Source organism: Erpetoichthys calabaricus, chromosome 3 (assembly GCF_900747795.2).
Source record: "Erpetoichthys calabaricus chromosome 3, fErpCal1.3, whole genome shotgun sequence".
In the NCBI taxonomy this organism is placed as follows: Eukaryota; Metazoa; Chordata; class Cladistia; order Polypteriformes; family Polypteridae; genus Erpetoichthys; species Erpetoichthys calabaricus.
The window spans coordinates 280,055,369-280,074,857 of record NC_041396.2 but is presented as its reverse complement, the minus strand read 5'-3'; the positions used below and the strand labels follow the sequence as shown (position 1 = coordinate 280,074,857).

At 36.6% G+C, this 19,489-nt stretch overlaps 1 protein-coding gene across 3 annotated transcripts in view; it reads left to right on the top strand.

The window, feature by feature from the left end:
- The window catches only part of fxr2 (FMR1 autosomal homolog 2), a 101,883-nt gene that overhangs the window by 63,941 nt on the left and 18,453 nt on the right, over positions 1-19,489 (top strand). For 2 of the 3 annotated variants that reach the window (XM_028798436.2, XM_028798434.2), the window contains exons 8-13: positions 3,203-3,373; positions 5,807-5,885; positions 9,310-9,419; positions 12,319-12,405; positions 15,545-15,779; positions 16,503-16,679. In XM_028798436.2, the coding sequence (XP_028654269.1) occupies positions 3,203-3,373; positions 5,807-5,885; positions 9,310-9,419; positions 12,319-12,405; positions 15,545-15,779; positions 16,503-16,679 (859 nt within the window). The remainder of the gene's footprint in view (positions 1-3,202; positions 3,374-5,806; positions 5,886-9,309; positions 9,420-12,318; positions 12,406-15,544; positions 15,780-16,502; positions 16,680-19,489) is intronic. The other variant, XM_028798435.2, reaches the window with a different exon arrangement.

The window sequence follows — 19,489 nt, the reverse complement described above, 5'->3', positions numbered from 1 at the left end:
GTTTTATGTGGCAAGTTAATATGTGCCATGATTATGAAGCACTTGAATAATACCAAAGTTATCCTTTAAAACACTTCAAGGTCAAAGAAGAGCTTACTTTGAATTCTTAAAGTCTGAATGTATAAAACACGTTTGATTCTCAATACTGTAATAATAATTCTTTACATTTATATAGCACTTTTCTCACTACTCAAAGTACTTTTTACATAGTGAGTGGGGAGCTACTTCAACAGCAGACAGACCTCTCTCTGTACATAATGATGCAGATAATTTTACACAAGGACTATCCTTGAACCTCGTTGCTCAAACTACAACAGAGGTGTTTCTGCAACTTGCCAGTTACCTTCAAGTTAATCAACATTTTGAGTTTTACACAAGAAAGCCTACCAAGTTCAAAGGTACTTTACATAGCCAGTAGATGAAGTGTTCAAAACTTCCCTCTTTTTGATTATTGATAGCCCATTCTGAAAAATTTAGGAAGTATTGTAGGTTTACAAAATGCCTTATGGTATTTTACCACACAGTCAATTGCGCACTAATAAACAGGGGCACACATACAGTGCATCCGGAAAGTATTCACAGCGCATCACTTTTTCCACATTTTGTTATGTTACAGACTTATTCCAAAATGGATTAAATTAATTTTTTTCCTCAGAATTCTACACAACACCCCATAATGACAATGTGAAAAAAGTTTACTTGAGGTTTTTGCAAATTTATTAAAAAATAAAAAAACTGAGAAATCACAAGTACATAAGTATTCACAGCCTTTGCGCAATACTTTGTCGATGCACCTTTGGCAGCAATTACAGTCTCAAGTCTTTTTGAATATGATGCCACAAGCTTGGCATACCTATCCTTGGCCAGTTTTCGCCCATTCCTCTTTGCAACACCTCTCAAGCTCCATCAGGTTGGATGGGAAGCGTCGGTGCACAGCCATTTTAAGATCGCTCCAGAGATGTTCAATCGGATTCAAGTCTGGGCTCTGGCTGGGCCACTCAAGGACATTCACAGAGTTGTCCTGAAGCCACTACTTTGATATCTTGGCTGTGTGCTTAGGGTTGTTGTCCTGCTGAAAGATGAACCATCGTCCCAGTCTGAGGTCAAGAGCGCTCTGGAGCAGGTTTTCATCCAGGATGTCTCTGTACATTGCTGCAGTCATCTTTCCCTTTATCCTTACTAGTCTCCCAGTTCCTGCCACTGAAAAACATCCCCAGAGCATGATGCTGCCACCACCATGCTTCACTGTAGGGATGGTATTGGCCTGGTGATGGTCGGTGCCCGGTTTCCTCCAAACGTGACGCCTGATATTCAAACCAAAGAGTTCAGTCTTTGTCTCATCAGACCAGAGAATTTTCTTTCTCATAGTCTGAGAGTCCTTCAGGTGCCTTTTGGCAAACTCCAGGCGGGCTGCCATGTGCCTTTTACTAAGGAGTTGCTTCCGTCTGGACACTCTACCATACAGGCCTGATTAGTGGATTGCTGCAGAGATGGTTGTCCTTCTGGAAGGTTCTCCTCTCTCTACAGATGACCTCTGGAGCTCTGACAGAGTGACCATCGGGTTCTTGGTCACCGCTCTGACTAAGGCCCTTCTCCCCCGATCGCTCAGTTTAGATGGCCGGCCAGCTCTAGGAAGATTCCTGGTGGTTTCGAACTTCTTCCACTTACGGATGATGGAGGCCACTGTGCTCATTGGGACCTTCAAAGCAGCAGAAATTTTTCTGAAACCTTCCCCAGATTTGTGCCTGGAGACAATTCTGTCTCAGAGGTCTACAGACAATTCCTTTGACTTCATGCTTGGTTTGTGCTCTGACATGAACTGTCAACTGTGGGACCTTATATAGACAAGTGTGTGCCTTTCCAAATCATGTCCAATCAACTGAATTTACCACAGGTGGACTCCAATTAAGCTGCAGAAACATCTCAAGGATGATCAGGGGAAACAGGATGCACTTGAGCTCAATTTTGAGCTTCATGGCAAAGGCTGTGAATACTTATGTACATGTGCTTTCTCAATTTTTTATTTTTAATAAATTTGCAAAAAACTCAAGTAAACTTTTTTCATGTTGTCATTAATGGGGTGTTGTGTGTAGAATTCTGAGGAAAAAATGAAGTTAATCCATTTTGGAATAAGGCTGTAACATAACAAAATGTGGATAAAGTGATGCGCTGTGAATACTTTCCGGATGCACTGTATGCATTGAAAAGAATATAATCTGGCTGTTGACACTACTTGCATATACACTTTATATAAAAGCTTTTAATTTTAAAAAATGCAGTATATTAAACAGGTTATACTTTGTTTAATGTTCATTAAAATAAAAACATAACACATTTCAGAGGACTGAAATATAGTATTCAACATCCTCGTAAGCTGCTTTGGATTATGTGGGCATTACTCTTAAGTATATATTTTCAGAAATTTCATTAGTTATTGATTGGTAAAATGAAAATCAAATGTAGCGAGTCTTTTTCAAGACTTTGTAATTTTAGGAAACAAATTCATGTCGGCCAAATGGCTGTTACCATTGTAAAATGACCGAATTTAATTGCACTTGTATAAATTACTGGACATGTAAAATTTGTTGTCTCAACTCTTGCTCAAATAACAGAAGGACTTGCAGACAAATGGGTGACCTTTACAGTTAGTAGGCACTTCCTGCAATTAGGTGCATCCAACTGTACAGGCAAAGTTTTGTCAGTTTTAAATTAATACCAGGTCTGCCCCCAAAACATTTTGATTAAATCATTTGTAGTAATCACTAGGTAACACAGCACTGGAGCTTCACTCTCCGTATGTACCTTGTTCAAGAAGATACTTCAGTGATTTCTATAGTTATTTGTGATACTAAAGTGGAATGAATATACTGTAAGTAAACTAACATCTACTTGAGCCATTTTAACGCATGTAATGTGGCACAATGTCATAAAGGATTAAGAATGTTAAGGATAGAATAAACGCAAGGCCAAACATTTCATTGAGCTTTTCTGTTCAATTATGGAGTGCAAAATTTCATCGTTTCCTTTTCAGCACACTTCTTATTGCTCCTTTTGTTAAACTTTGTATTTTATGGCCATGGCCTAATAGACACATACTATATTTTTGGTTGGTTGTACTCCCAACACTTAATGTTTTAGATGTGTTTTGTAGCATCGAGTGCAACAATTTCTTGTCTTAATGTTCTCAAATTCGTTACAACAGACAAGTAAGCAGCTGGCATCAGCCTTCCAGGAGGAATTTCAAGTTCGGGAGGATCTGATGGGGCTGGCTATTGGCACCCATGGAGCAAACATCCAGCAGGCCAGGAAAGTGCCTGGAGTGACAGCTATTGAACTAGAAGAGGACAGCTGTACCTTCCGTATCTATGGCGAGGTGAGAAGTTGGAAGTGGTGCTGCTTACTTTTACATTGTTGGATTTAAAAATTTTGATGTGAAAAAATCTGGATTATACTAAATGTCTGACCCATGGGTTGGGAATCAAATCCATGTCCTTAGGGTTGGGGTTTAAGCAGTGATAACCACATCTCCACCATACACCCCATTATAAAGATCTTTGTCTTTTGCTTACTGTAGAAAAAAATGATCATGTAAAACACCAAATATGCACTGAAGAAGGGAGCAGTCGGCAATTACTGCAGCATGTCAAAAGTTTGTAACCCCAATTAGTCATTTAAATGTTATCTGCCTGTGAAATATATGCTTAATCAAATCTAATTCTTAGGTGAAAGAATGGCTTTTTGCCCACAAATTTGTTGAAATTAAAGTTTGTTTAATTTTTCGGCCACATCAAAAAAAAAAAAAGTTTGTTTAGAGAACTTTCTTAGCAAGAGCTATGGGATCATTCACGTACTGCTTTGTTTTTTTGAGATGAAGGGCTACCCCTCCAATGAATGCGAATGCTTTCCAACTTGTGTTATCCATACCACAAATCATTTGCAGGCTAGGAAGTTCTGAACATCCTTGGATGTACTCCTAGGGTACTTATTTTGTTGCTCTCTGGAAAGACTTTCAAATATGTCCAAATTTGTTTGGTCAGTGTCATCTAAAATTTTATCCATTGGTAGGCATTTTCTTTATAGAAGAAAGATTTCCAAAACCCCTTTTCTCTGCTGTCCAGAACAATGACCAATTATAACGTTACCCATATGAGTAAGACCAAATTAACTGTGTTATTGTAGTAGGAGCAATTTTTCACTTAGTCTTGGTGACTAGGTTTTGCTAATTGGCTATCAAGTTAATAAAATGTTCTCTCTTCACTGGCAGTGCTAGTGAGTCTTGTGATAGAGTAAAATGTTGCACATAGTCTGATTCTGTCTGCCACATCAAAATCCTGTTTCATGCTAAAGTTCTTAAACTTTACATATGCTTTTTTGATACTAACCCTTTTTAAAGAAATGGAAGGTCTGATTTATATTTAATGTTGTACTTTTACTATGAGTTCCTTTAAAGAATTAGAAGTAGGGGTTCACACACTTTATAGTACAAGCAAATGGTTTGGCAGTCATTGTGATGACCTAGTGAAAGCTAGGATGGTTCTATTAAAAATGCAATACCAAATTAACAAAACAATTTCATGTTTTTGAGGTAGACACCAAAGAAGCACTTCATGATCTGTAATCTAAACCATTATACTAGATATTCTTCAGTGACCAAACAATTAGAACTTGATTTCAGTGCTGCACTTTTGTTGTATTTCAGGAGCTGCTTTCTTCTGCCATCATATTTTCTTTGAGATCAATCTACCATGTCAATTACAGCATGGGATCATATTATGTATTGACCTTTTAAATAAGCATTTGGTTTTGCGTTAGCATTATAACTGTTTAGACATGTTTCCTTTAGTAACATGCTGTGGAACTGCAACATACTTATGTTTAAAGCACCAAATATAAGTTTGAGGCAATCTTATTATGAAAGTCGGTTCTTGTTCAGACATCTGTGTTAAGAGTTATAATGTAACAACTGACAAAAAAAGTGGAACATCTGGGAAAAGTAGAACCTTTCTCTACATCGCCACCAAAATGCAGTCATCCTAAATTTTAGTTCAGTTGTGCTTGAGCTTTTTATGATACTTTACTCCTCTGCACGTAATCATTTTTCAAGTTTAATTCTGTTAATTTGTATTGAGGAGTAGCATCACAAAATCGTGTTTCTAGAGTTCTGTAATGTACACACAGCACAGTTGGAAGCTTTTCTAAATGCCCTCTTTAAAGAAGCCCTCAATCTTTATAAAATATGTAATGTAATCATTAAAAATGTTATACTTTGACAATTTTTTTAATATTTTTATTTAATGAATCCGTCTTCTGTCCTCAAAACCTAGCCTTCCAACTAATGATTAGTTCTGAAAGGAGAGTGATGATTTTTGAATTGTATTGTACTTGGTGGTTAAACCAGCTTCATAAAATTTTAAAATTATTGCAGCAAAAGGAAGAAGCCAGTATTACACAAAAAAAAAATATGTAAAAAGTGCCCTGACGAAGTTGATTAGTGGGTACATCTGAAATGGGCAGCAGCAAATTTGTAATTTTCTACCGTTGGATGTTAAATGCCATTTTTCAGATTCTGTTCGCTTAAAGTTGAATCAATCTACTTTGTTGAAGTAATTATCCAATAGTGCATCTTGTGGCAAATTGAAGGTAATGTGAAAATATCTAATTATTCTTTTAGGGATTTACAATTTGTTTTGAAAGTTAAATGATAAAACCACAAAACCTATTTCATTAGCTGTAAAGATAGATATGATTACAGGTATTTTTTATTTTTGTACCACCCTGGTAATGTCTGTTTGTGTCTTTTTTATAGACCCCTGAAGCTGTAAAGCAAGCCCGTATGTATCTGGAGTTTGGGGAAGATTTCATTCAAGTCCCGCGCACATTAGTAGGTAAGATGAACAATTTAAATTTCTTAATGAATACTTTTACCTTAAGGAAGGTTTTGTTTTTTTAAAAGTTTGATTTCTAAAACTCCTTTACACAATTAACATGAAAAGAAAATTTTACTACAAAGGAGCCGAACTTTAAAGGATAACTTCAAAGTTATTTCTACACATTCCTAGTGCATATTAATTTGAAATTGTGTTCTAAAGTGAAGCATATTTTGTATATTTTAAAAAATAACTAGCCCATTCTTATGGTTTAGAATGGAGCTAATGGGTACTGGGATTTAATTTTAAATAAGCTTTAAAACTTGCCTAATCCACTTTGAAGTAGCAAAGATATCAATTTAAGAGAATGTGTTTTTGGCATTTCTGAGACATGTTTGTGCTTATACCAACAACAGCAGTAAATGGAAAATAATACATTTAATCTCAGATTCTTGATACTGTTTTCTCGCAGTAATGATACGTTTCTTGCTTGCTTGTCAGTTCAAATGTGTGAAATGATGACAATACAAATGTCCCACCCCCACAACACCAAGCTGTATACTACTTATTCTGCTTTTGCTTCTGCAATTCTGTTTCTTCAGTGGTTAATTTTCGCCATGGGTTATAATAATAGACAGATGTCTGCTCACATCATCTGATTATTTTATTCCTTAATGGTGCCACCATTTTGCTTATTACATTCTGTGTTGTAAAAATGTAATATTCTATGGTGTTTATTGTAAAAAGAATGAATTTCTGATTTGGCTGTCATTGTCACAGTGAGGCATTATGCAGTCGTGTTGCTGTTGGTATAAAGGATCTCCAGTAGTGTTTCTTGACACACTTCTGCTGAATAATTGGTTGTCTGAAAGTCCTCAATGTTAGTGGGTCAGTGAGAGGATGTGCAGCATTGTTTATAATTGAGCTCAGTTTTCTTTTAATTGTCTCGTTTGTTACTACCTCCAAGTGGTCCAGAGTGTTTCCTATAACTTGTCCACAAAACTGAGACAGCAGTTCATTTCTGGAAATTAGCCTACGGTGCTTGGCGGTTAAATTTAAAAGGTGAATCCACATCCCTGGGGCTGTAAGGTCCCACAGAGGAAGATGAATGGTGAAGTGCATAGCCATTCTTCTTTTAAAATGGCTGAATTTCATAATGTTTTGCAATTTATAAAATATGATTCACTTTATAATACAATTTCATGTAGTAAATTAATGTACTGTATACTATGATTATAAAGAAGCAAATTTGAGTTAAAAAATCCCAAACTTACCCTTTAAGCAGTCAAACTGAACACTATGTTGTGTATGTGTGTGTATTTTCCTTTTTAGGTAAGTGACTGTTTACAGGATTGTTATAGTGTGATATATACTGCTTTGCAAAAGTATGCATACCTTTTAAAAATGTTCAAATTTTTTTAGATTAGAAATACTTGTACACCATTTTACATTCTTATGTGTTGGCAAGGGGAAAAAAATAAACAATCATGTATATTAAAGACTAAATCAGCTCTGGGACGGTATGTATGGTGCTGCCACCTTTCAAGAAGGAGACTGGGGTTCACATCTTGAGTTCAGCCTGCATTCAGTTTGCATGTTGCCTCCGTTGCATGTGGGTTTTAAATTACGTAACAAAATAAATTGATTAGGATATTTAGATGTTTTGCAATTCAGCCTGCATTCAGTTTGCATGTTGCCTCCGTTGCATGTGGGTTTTAAATTACGTAACAAAATAAATTGATTAGGATATTTAGATGTTTTGCAAGTTTAAAATCTTTCTGGCAAAATATGTAATGATTGGCAGATTTCACAATTTTTACCAGCACAAAATAAAATAATGAGGAATAGAACATTTTCTTATATCAGTGACAAAACTAAAATAAACACATCTCAAAACCTTTACTGGCTGTGCTGCAGTCTGCAGTTCTTTCTTGAAGCTGTACAATTAAGAACTTTATTGAAGTAATTAAAAGGTGTTCTACTTTAATAATGCTGTATTATACAGGGCCTTGGTGCGGTGCACACCGTGCATTCTTCAAAAACAACGAATCCATCATCACTCCGCAACGTGCCTTCTGAATGATCTTCAGCATTCCTCCTAACGGTGACATTCCAAATAGGAGAACAAATCTTAAGTGGGTGGCTACATTTAGACAGACGAGTACCACATTGAACAGAAAATCTCCAAGCCGTCCTCAGACTGTACAAACGCCTGAAATCATCCAAGCTATAAGGGCATCAATTTTGCAGTCTCCTAGATGTTCAACGCACAAACATGCTTCTGCCATAAGCATTTCCAACATTTCTTTGAGGAGGATTTTGCATGAGGATCTTAATTTCCATTTGTACAAAATCATAGTGCAGGAACTCGCTGAAAGAGACTGGGAGAGCTGTAGATAGTTTTGCGTGAACGTTCGGCAAACCGTTTCTCAAGATGCCATCGTCCTGTGCAGCAACAAGGCACATTTTCCTATGAATGGTTGTGTAATTAAGAAAAACTTTTGCTATTGGGCTGAAACCTACCCTTTTGAACTTCATCAGAGACCCCCCTGCACAGTGAGCTTGTTACAGTTTGGTGTGCTGTTGCAGAATTTGGCATTGTAGGCCCTTACTTTTTTGAGGAGGGAGGAGCAACGGTCAGTCACTTTAGAATATTACATTGAAATTCTACAGAACTTTTTGTGGCCCCAACTGGAAGAAATGGATGTGGTGGATGCCTGATTTCAACAGGATTTAGCAACAGCTCATACGGCGTGGAGGTCCATGCAAGTTATGCGGGGAAGCTGATCTCCCTGCGCCGCGATGTCAGGTGGCCTTCAAATTCACCTGAACTCTCTCCATGCACTTTCTTCTTTTGTGGCTATCTCGTGTCGAAAGGTATACACACACTGACCTCAAAGCCTTGAAGCCCTCAAGGACGCTATTCGCCACAAAATCACCGTTATTCCCTTTGAAATGGCCGAACGAGTCATGCAAGCATTCAGAAATCGTCTTGAAGAGTGTATCGCTAATGATGGTCACCACCTTCAAAACATCATTTTTAAAACACAGTGGGGGGAAAAAACCTATTTTGTATACCCTTTCTTGTGTCATACTGAAATTTATTTTTTCTTATTATGTTCTTATAGAATAAATGTTTGAAGTGTGGTACTTCTTTTTGGCTCACCCTGTACATGACAGCCCAAGTATCAATTTGGGAGAAGATCAAATTGTATTATAATCAAAGTGTGTTTATAGAGAGTTGTTAATGTGAAGTGTTAATTTTGTGTATTGGGAATGTGCATTTAAGTGTGCTGTAGAGCACTGGAAGAGTTGCACATTAGTGCTAAGTGTGTTAGGTTTCTCATCACAGTGTTTAGACACATTAGCTGAATAGAAATTAGTAAGATCTTGTTGTTTTTTTTTTTGTTTAAAACTTTGTTCTTCATCTAATTCTCTGCAGGTAAAGTGATTGGAAAAAATGGGAAGGTAATTCAAGAAATTGTGGACAAGTCAGGAGTAGTAAGAGTACGAATTGAGGGAGACAATGACAAAAAATTGCCACGAGAAGAGGTATGTATTACTGTGTTGATTTATTAATCCGAGTGATATGGGAGGGTATGTTGCCAATAAATATGGGTGTTTTTATAACATTAGGTTAATGGGTTGTTGAACATTGATCTTGCCTTGAATGAATAGAACAAATCAAAGACATAGTGAAACAATGAGGCCTTAAGTTGCAATCTTACCTGTCACAAAAACTGAATTATTGGCTTAGGGAAGATTTAAAATGTCCTAGTAGTAATGTTGATTAGATTAGATAAACTTTATTAATCCCAAGGGGCAGTTCAGATGCATACAGCAGCAGTAACATAAAAAATTAGGACACAGACTCATAGGACAAATACAGCCAATCAATAAATAAATGTATATTGTGCAGATTTTTCAAAGTATGTGATATTTTTGTGCTAGTTCAATCTGTTAACAGTAGGATCCAAATATATCTCTTAGTGATGCCCTGACCAGTTCTCCCCCAAAGAAGCCAACCCCCAAGTCTCTATATATAAGATTATAGTCGTGGCAGAATAAGAACATTTTTCCCATGGTGTTTTGTTTTATTTATTTATTTAAAGTTTTGTTAATTAATCAGATTTCATTTTAGGTAGTTGGGTGGTTTCCCTGTGTACATTTACATCCATCATGCACAAGCCTGTGTGCAAGTGATTAAAGTATGAGATATTTTGCTATATGATTTATGTATTGTTAAAAATGCATGATATTGCAATGAAGGTTAATTATTTTGTCCAGAGATAAAAAGTACTATCTAAACACATCTAATCTTTAATAGCATTAGGCCGGGTATATACTTAACGTGATGAGACGCGTGCTCCTGCTGCGCAAGTGGTGTACTGTTTATACTTGCGCAAGTACTTTATGTAAATCTAGAAGATTTCACCAGGTGGCAGTGCGAGATATCATCACAGTGAGAGAACAACATTCAGCTTTGCTGTGTTGTGAATCGCCAGAAACATCCATTAAATTCCATGGACATCTTGCCACAATATCTCTGAAAAGGATGGATGTTTAATGATTACAACCATCAATCCAGGCACACCCCCAATTCGGCAAGCATCGGGCGCGAGGCAGAAACAATCCCTGGGTGGAGCATCAGCTCATCGCAAGGTGAATACATATACACTAGTGTCATTTTAGCTTCACCAAATCCCCAAACCTGCATGTCCTTGGAATGAAACTGGAGCACACTGTGGAAACCCACCAAGAAAACATGCTAACTCCAAGCAGGGAACACTAGGGATGTAACTCCCTGTGAGGCAGCAGCACTTCCACTCCGCAACCATGCCGCCCCACATATGTAATTATTAACAGTATTATTTAAACGAAGTTAATGATTTATCTGTAAAATGTAATATACATGCTTTAACATATTTCATTGTGAAAGTGTTATCAAGTATAAATCTAAGAATTCTAAATGTCCAGTGAGCTGGAATATCAAATTTAAGGTGTTCTGTGTGGCAGTTTCTGCCGCAGCACGTAGCAATTAACAACTGGGTCAATTGTAAGATAACGTTTACAGAGTTCTTTCTACTTTAGTGAAAATCTTCTTCCGTACATTCTCCTGCTGTTGCGAAGGTGCAAAAAAAAAAAAAAAAAAGACTTCACAGAAGAAGGTATGTGAGACCTTTAAAATGTGTTGTGTCATTACGATGGGGAATAAAGCAACGCTTGAAAAGAAAAGCACCACAAATGCATTCGTACTGTATGTCATCATTTTGCTTCACTGTATCAAACCATTTATCAAACCCCTAAGCACGCACATTGAATCCTGTAGGATCTGCAAAATGGCTTGTTGTCCTATGCTGTTACTAAACAGACTCTGATGTCATGTTCCAATGTGAACATGCTGCTGACCCCCCTGGATTTTTTGCTGGTATTGCATCTTGCATATGTGTTGCGTTAATTTCTGAGGACATGCGTAGAGGCCTCGTGAAATGATCACTGGGAGCGTGTGGCAGCCATGGTGCGTGTGCTTTCTTATTTTGAAGTATAAACTGGCCATTTTTGTAAATTTAGACTTTAACCTCCTAATCCTAAAAAAAAAACCACAAAATATGCAGGTATGTACTGCTGTGGTGAATTACAATCTTACAAGTTTTGCTTTGTGCAGTTCATGTGAAAAACACTCGGTCCTGTAGAGATTTAACTAAATTTTACAACAGTAGAAAAATGCAACAAAAGAATATGTAAGAAACATCAATATAACTCTTTGTGCCACCTACCGAATTTTACTTCTATTGTGAAAAGTTTTTTTTAAACTTAAGTTGGCCCTCCCTCTACCTGCAGTTTTGCTTTTAAGTGTATTTAAAAGATTAGCAGCTCTTAGTATTGAGTACCTCCATTTAGGAATGTTGTCAGATGTTTTATTTATATGGTATCAAATCAACTTTGCATGAAGAAACTGCAAACATGTTCTCACTTTTACATAGTAACACCATTGATTACATCTTGCCTGAAGAAGGGGCCTGAGTTGCCTCGAAAGCTTGCATATTGTAATCTTTCTAGTTAGCCAATAAAAGGTGTCATTTTGCTTGGCTTTTCTCTACATTCATAATGGCTAACACGGTACAGCACCCTAGTACTACAGATAGTAACACCAAAGAATTCATACAGTGCTGTTTTGCCTGTGGGGCACCCAGGTTTTCCTTAATTTTAAAATCCTTTTAATAACTGTAGCAAGTGGTTGTTTGTTTGACTATTTATTTATTTTAATTATTTAATACTCTAAACATGTAGCAGTGTTTTAGGTTTCAAGTATCCTGCCACACTTGAATTTCATTGGTGCTTGGCAGGTATCTGGGTTTAGTGGTAAAAAAAAAGACTTGGAAAATGTTGAAATTCATACAGATATTGTTGGCATCAACTGCGTTTTTTCCCTTAATTCCCTTCTATTTAGGGCATGGTTCCATTTGTGTTTGTTGGCACCAAGGAGAATATTAGCAATGCCCAGGCTCTCTTGGAATACCACCTTGCCTACTTACAGGTTAGTGTTCTACTTTTTTTTTAATAATGTTTACATTATATTATGGTGAATGTTAAGTATTAAAAAAAAATTCTGTTATATGTATTTACATATATACTGTGTGTGTTTATATTTGTGTGTGTGGATATGGATGGAAGCAATGGATGATATGGATTAGTGTGATATGGCTTGCATATGTGTAGCTGGAAATCCACAAAGGGAGAAAGTGAGTCCTGTATATAAAAATAGCTTTTTATTCCTAACCTTTTGACTCCTTTTTCAGGTGTCCTCATCTGAGGAAAATGATAAGACTTGCAGGAATCCAAGGCTATATATTTATATAAAATATATATATATATATATATATATATATGTGTGTGTGTATATATGTGTGTTTGGGTATATATCCATTGTGAGTATATGTAAGTTTTTTCTATGTGTGTATAGTATAAAATACATGTGTAAAATACACATACACACACAAAGTATACATTTTCGTCTTTGCCTAACTGCCAATTTTATTTTTCTTTCATACTTACTATTAAAGCAAAGTACAGACAAATATAATAGTTTAGCATAAATGATCAAATTAATTGTAGATGGTTGTGCTGTAATTTTGTAACCCTTGAAGTTGATAAGTATTTTTGACCGGAGAGAGAGAGTGAGGAAATGCTTTATTAGTAGCTTTAGTTTTATGCCTATAATTTTAGATTTCTTGGAAATTACATTAAGTCTCTAATAAGACTAGACAGATTCTTGATTATGCCCTTTCTCTCCATCTTCTAGAATTTTTTGATAGTGGATACTACCATATACCAGTATATAGCAGAAAAATTAGATGGTTGGGAAATTAATGGATGGACATTTGATACAGAATCATGGATTGTCTCCCACGTTATACACATAGTGTAGGTGTGTAGCACTGTGTAAAAATCTTTCTAGTGCATTACTTTTTTTGCACCTGTTAATGAATTTGCTGAGAATACATGGTCTCTTTTTAAGCCTCCGTCATGGAGTTTTAAAATTAGATGTTTAATAGTGGAGTCCAAGTCTTTGGTGTGGATTTCAGGAAAGGAGGCTTCAGTATCTGAAAATACTTTCCTCCCTCACTTGCAGCTGTCAGGATGAGTGTTTGCTGCATTCCTCAGAATGCTTGCTTTGCTGGCTGCCCCTTTCGCTTGCACTCACTGTCTGGAATTGTGTTGGAGAAGGCACAAGAGCCAGTGTTAGCATGAAATATATTTGAGTATTAATTAAGGCTGGTATGCAAGAATTAGAAATTTCTACAATGTCTTAACAAAAAAAAGCAAATTGTCTCAATTTCTGTCAACATACATTATTTGGGGTATTTGTAGAAGTTTGAGTAAGCCCCACTTTGCCAATGGTTACTCAGGTTGCAGTCTTGAGACTGCAAGTTTTTGTTCCAAGCGAATAAAATAGTTTCACAAATTGTGATGCATTTTCCCCTTAATTGATCAAATTATTTAGTAAGCTCACCTTTTCTGAATGCAAAATAAGAAAAGAGGTTAAAGTGCAGTAATGTTATTTATATTTATTAAAATGTATACATTTTCCTGGCCTTAAATGCTTAGATTGTTTTTTTTTGTAATTTTCTTAGTAATTCATCCTTTTTTAAGAATCATGTTTTTCCTTATTTGTATCCTGATGATAATAAAAATGATGAGATGAATGGGTGCCTGGGAAAATGAAACTGAATGCTGACATGCTAGAGCAACTTCTATGCTCTACCCACTGAAGCACTTGTTAGTAAATAATGGCTTAAGTAACCAGAACACCTGAAAAGGTGGAATGAATACCATAAGATGCTGATGAAGAAAGTTATATTAAAAAAAAAAAACCCAGTAAATTATCCCCAGGTGACATATGTAAATATTTTGATACATTTCTAATAAATGTTTAGCAGGCCCAATTATACAATTTCTGGATTGACACCAAAACACAAACTTGTTTTAATAAGGTAGAAGTCCAATTAAAATCAGAAGTTGGTTGTGGTAAAATATGCAGCCACAGTGGGCTCCCAGGACTGAACTTCAGAACTACTGTACCACCATTCTTGTCTGAACCTTACATCAGTTTGGCACAACTTGTGGAATGGAATTGCTTCTTTTGTGAGGTTAATGCAAGCTTGATAATACTTCACACATAAGCACTACTGCTTCCATAGCAAATTTAGTACCTTTAGTTGTTTTGGGCAGCTATATAGTGATTCTTGTTAAATATCTGGATTATCACCTCCACATATATTAACCTTTTTTTTAAAAGTTTCCATGTGTGACTTGTCAAGCATGGTTTGCATTACCAAGTTTTCTAACCCTGGCGGAGCAGAGTTCAGAGGAGGTATTTCAGAAACTCATTACAAAAGGGTAGTTCGTCACCATTACCTGTGTGGCTACAACCATAAAACATCCCTTGTGGCACCTCATGATTCGTTAAATGGCACTTTTGAGACCAAACTCCCCCCTGAGGAGGCAGACAGACTCAGAAAGGAGTGGGAGAAAAAGCCAGATTTCCTAAAGCCACTTTCAAATAGAACCACCTCCTCCAAATATCTCAAGGACTGTTGACATAAAGGATTAGAAATAGTTTCTGCCCAATATAATTAAGTTTTATTGGCACATATTTATGGTATTACAAGTTTTCTACTCATTAATGCAAAATATCACTAAATTCCAGTGGACTATACTGAACTGATGTAGGTACAGAGCCGGTTGTTTGTGATTGCTGCTACCTAATCCTGTCCCTAAACCAAAAGGAAACAGTAAACCCATTTTCGTATTACTGCTGACAAAGGATGAAATACAGGTATAGCCTTGGATAGGATTCCAGTACTCTACATAGCACAACTTCACACAATCTTGGACAATTTAAGTTGATCATCATCTAGTAATGGTATGTCCTTACACTGAATTTACAAAAAGTGTGAAGGCATGCAAACTCTACTCAAGTCAAGACATATTGGTGACTCAGTGACTTTTGGTAAAATGTTGATGTATTTTTGCCTTCACTGAGTGCAGGTAACAAGTTCACAGAAAAATGCAACTATTTTAAAAATTGCATATTACAGAATAAAATTGAATTGAAAGAACAGTGCTGTAAGGAATCGGTAATGTTTAATTTCTTTGTACCTTCATTCTTTCAGGAGGTTGAACAGCTGCGTCTTGAACGGCTACACATAGATGAGCAGCTACGGCAAATTGGAGTGGGCTATCGGGCACCTCCTAGCCGTAGTGGTGGAACTGGTGGTGCTGAACGGGACAAAGGCTATCTCACTGATGAGAGTAATTCCTCCCTTCATGGTACTCGAACTTACGGGGGCAGAGGACGAGGACGCAGGACTAACAATCACAATTCTGGATATGGTGAGAGAACAGAAGGTAACAGATTTGTAATCATTTATATGCAGAAGTGTTTCTGTCCGTTATCACTATAATTAGGAACAGCACCTTCGAGACTTGGTATAGACCAGGGGTGGGCAAATTCATTCCTGGAGAGCCGCAGTGGCTACAGGTTTTTGTTCCAACCCAATTGCTTAATAAGAAGCACTTATTGCTCTAGAAACACTTCTGCTTCATTTTAGTTATCTCCCTCGTTAAGATTATGAACCCTTATTGCTTATTTAAGTCTTAAACAGCTGCGTTCTTGGTTTTTAATTGCTCCTTATTAGCAATAAGATGCAAATGACAAAAGAAACCAGCAGTTATCCATTTTGCTTGTTACCCTTTACACCTGCGTGTATTTATTGTGCACTATTTGGTTTAATTAAATACTTGGAAGGAAAGAGAAGAGAAAAAAGTGAAGGACTGAAAATTACCCATCTGTTTTACACTTCAAAGTATTTGGATGATATCCTTAGAATGGAAAAAAAATCTCGAATATGAGAATGACATGACATAGCAGAGTTAAAGCACTAACAAGCCATGAAATGAAATTATTGGCAAGGATTGTTTTCTAATTAAGCAACTGGGTTGGAACAAAAACCCGCAGCCACTGCGGCCCTCCAGGAATGAATTTGCCCACCCCTGGTATAGACCTTATGCAGGACAATCATGATGTTGTCTGAACATTGGTTCTGTTTATTTCATAAACCTACCTTTTAGGCACAAATTCTGAACAGTCAAATGCCTCTGAATCTGAAGATGTAAATGAGCGTGAGCCACGGCCTCGGGGCACAGGAGAGGAGAGAGCCCGTCGTGGAGGACGAGGTCGAGGAATGGGACCTTCTGGCCGTGGCCGAGGAGGATCAGGAAGTAGGCCACTTAACACTATTAGTTCTGGTGAGCCACCTTTTTTTTTTTTTTTTTACCTTTACTAAAAGGGAGATGAGTGGCAGGAACAGCAGGCTGTTATTTAAATAGCAACAGATTGACGATTGACCTCAACAGATTGACCGGTTTTTCTGTAAGAGGAGTGTCTTCTGACCATTATGATTGTAATTTCTTGGTATATGTTTTATCTGTTATTTTTATCATTTTTATAATTTATTATTTATAAATGACTAAACCCCACCCTTGCCTTGCAGAACCTATTTATGACTGTATTCCAGAGTGTACAGTGCTTTGAATTCTGCAGGCAGATAAAGCTACTCTCTGTTGGAAAGCCTTTCGTTAAAGCGCTAATAAACACCAAACATGCCCCCACCAGTATTAAAGAGGTCCCATCAATCTCAAAATTAAAATGTGAAATGAAGACTTGTTCTGTTAGTATGGCCTATTTACAGGTACTGCTGAAGTGGTGGAAATTAGGTGGCTGCCTTTTTTTTTTTTTTTTTTTTTAATAATTGGGAATTTGTTATTGGGTGGCTCCTTCCTCTGTCCAGATGTCACACCAAGCACCCTTCTTGCTGTCACTTACTACTTCTGCTGTAGTTGCCCAGCTGTCTGGCATCTCTTCACTGCCACCCAGTGCCCGTCTTACTTCCTCCCTGAAGTCAACCTTGCAGTCTTCCTTTTTCAATTTCCACCATTTCATACTTTGCTCTGCCCTCCCTCTCCTCTTTTTCTTGATCTCTAACGTCATCCTACAGACCACCATCCTATGCTGCCTAACTACACTTTCCCCTGCCACTACTTTGCAGTCTTTAATCTCCTTCAGATTGACTCTTCTGCATAGAATATAATCTACCTTTGTGCATCTTCTTTCACTCTTGTACGTCACCCTATGTTCCTCTGTCTTCATAAAATACTTATTCGCCACAGCCATGTCCATCCTTTTTGCAAAATCCACTACCCTCTGACCTTCTTCATTCCTCTCCTTGACACCATACCTACCCAGCACCTCCTCATCTCCTTTGGTTCCCTTCACCAACATGTCCATGTCCAAACTGCAATGATTGACCAAATAAACAGATTATTAAAATTTCTTAGATAACTATAAAAGTTAATTTAATAAAGTTTAAAAAAAAAAAATCAGAAATGTGGGACACAGTCTCAACTGTTAGGAAAAAAATATACAATTAATCTTGTTGTTGTTGTTTTTCTTTATGCCATCAATAATTTCCTGCAAAGTGAATCTCTGGGATCTTTATGCATTTGCTAAGTAAAAACACAACAGTGATTAAAAAAATACTTGATGTCAATGAAATATCTTCTGTTATACACACAATAGATGTAGTTATTTTACTTTCATTCAGGAATCTTTTATTTTTGGAAACTTAAACCTAGAATAGTTTAAAAAATGAATGATTGGTACAACAATGGTGCAGCTTTCGTGAGGAGATAATATATACAGTATATACTTAACATGATGGGGTATCTCACAGATTGTACTATCACCAGACACTGTCATTGTGGAAGATGCTATAGAAAGGAAGTTGGAAAATGTATGCATGGTGTTAACTTTCAGTTGTATTTCAAGACTGTACAAGCACTGTCCTCAATGGACTGGGTTCCAGTATGGGTTCTAGAACCTCAATGAATTTCAGGGTTTCATGGGCCAAAGACTTTCTCACCATGATTAGAGAAAAGGCATGAAACTCTTGTTCACACACAAGTAAACACACACTGACAAATTGCAATTGCTAATTAACATAACCCAAATTTAAAAAGAGAAAAAAAATCGTGCAATTAATTCCTTCTTTGCTTGAGCATATCTGGCCATTGTAATTTTCAAGAAATGGAACTTGAAAAACTGTTCAGTTATGCCAGATGCTCAAGAATAATAGAAGCAAAAGGCAAACTTTATTACTTTGTCTAGCCATTATGGATATCGGGTGAATACGACCCTCTGATTGAAAATCTGGTCATCCTGTAATTTACTAAGTCCTATACCAGACACTTTTGTAGCTTATGTGCCCAGAAATAGACATGGCTATCGCAACTGGTTGTTTCTGCATTATATGTGAACGCACGTAAAAAGGAGATTTTCTTAAAACACTCTTTTTGTATTAGTGAAATATAGACAACCATGGTTGTGACTTGTGTGAAATTTGCAATAATACTTCAATACAGTTTTGAAACAAATGTCATGCACATTTATTTAAACAGTAAGATGAACAGCATAGGTAGTAAGTTGCATTATTATATTTAATATATATATTATACAGGGTGTACATAAAGTCTGTGTGCAATTTAAAATAATAAGTATATGTGATAGAAAGAATCTTTAAAAAGGATTGGAAAGAAGAAACGTTTAACATTTTTATTGTTCTTGTTAATTTTCAACATGTCCACCATCATTACTAATATAAAGGGTAATAAGACTCTGCAGTTCTCAGAAAACATTTTCAAGCTGATTTTCAGTAATACCAGCAATCACATCAGTTATCCTAGCTTGCAAGTCTTCTAAAGATCGAGGTTTGGTTGAATAAACATCAGTTTTCACATGTCCCCATAAAAAGAAATCCAGTGGAGTCAAATCTGGCAAACGTGGAGGCCAAGAAAATGGTCCACCTTTTCCAATCCATCTGTTAGGGAATTTTTCTCATGTAGAAACTGTCTATAATATGCAAAGCAAAGCGACAAGGAGCACCATCTTGTTGAAACACTGTATTCTCTATCAGTCCTAATTGTTCAAGTTGAGGAATAAAGTAATTTTGCAGCATTTCTAAATAGCTATCACCATTAACAACACGCCCTTCAAAAAAGAA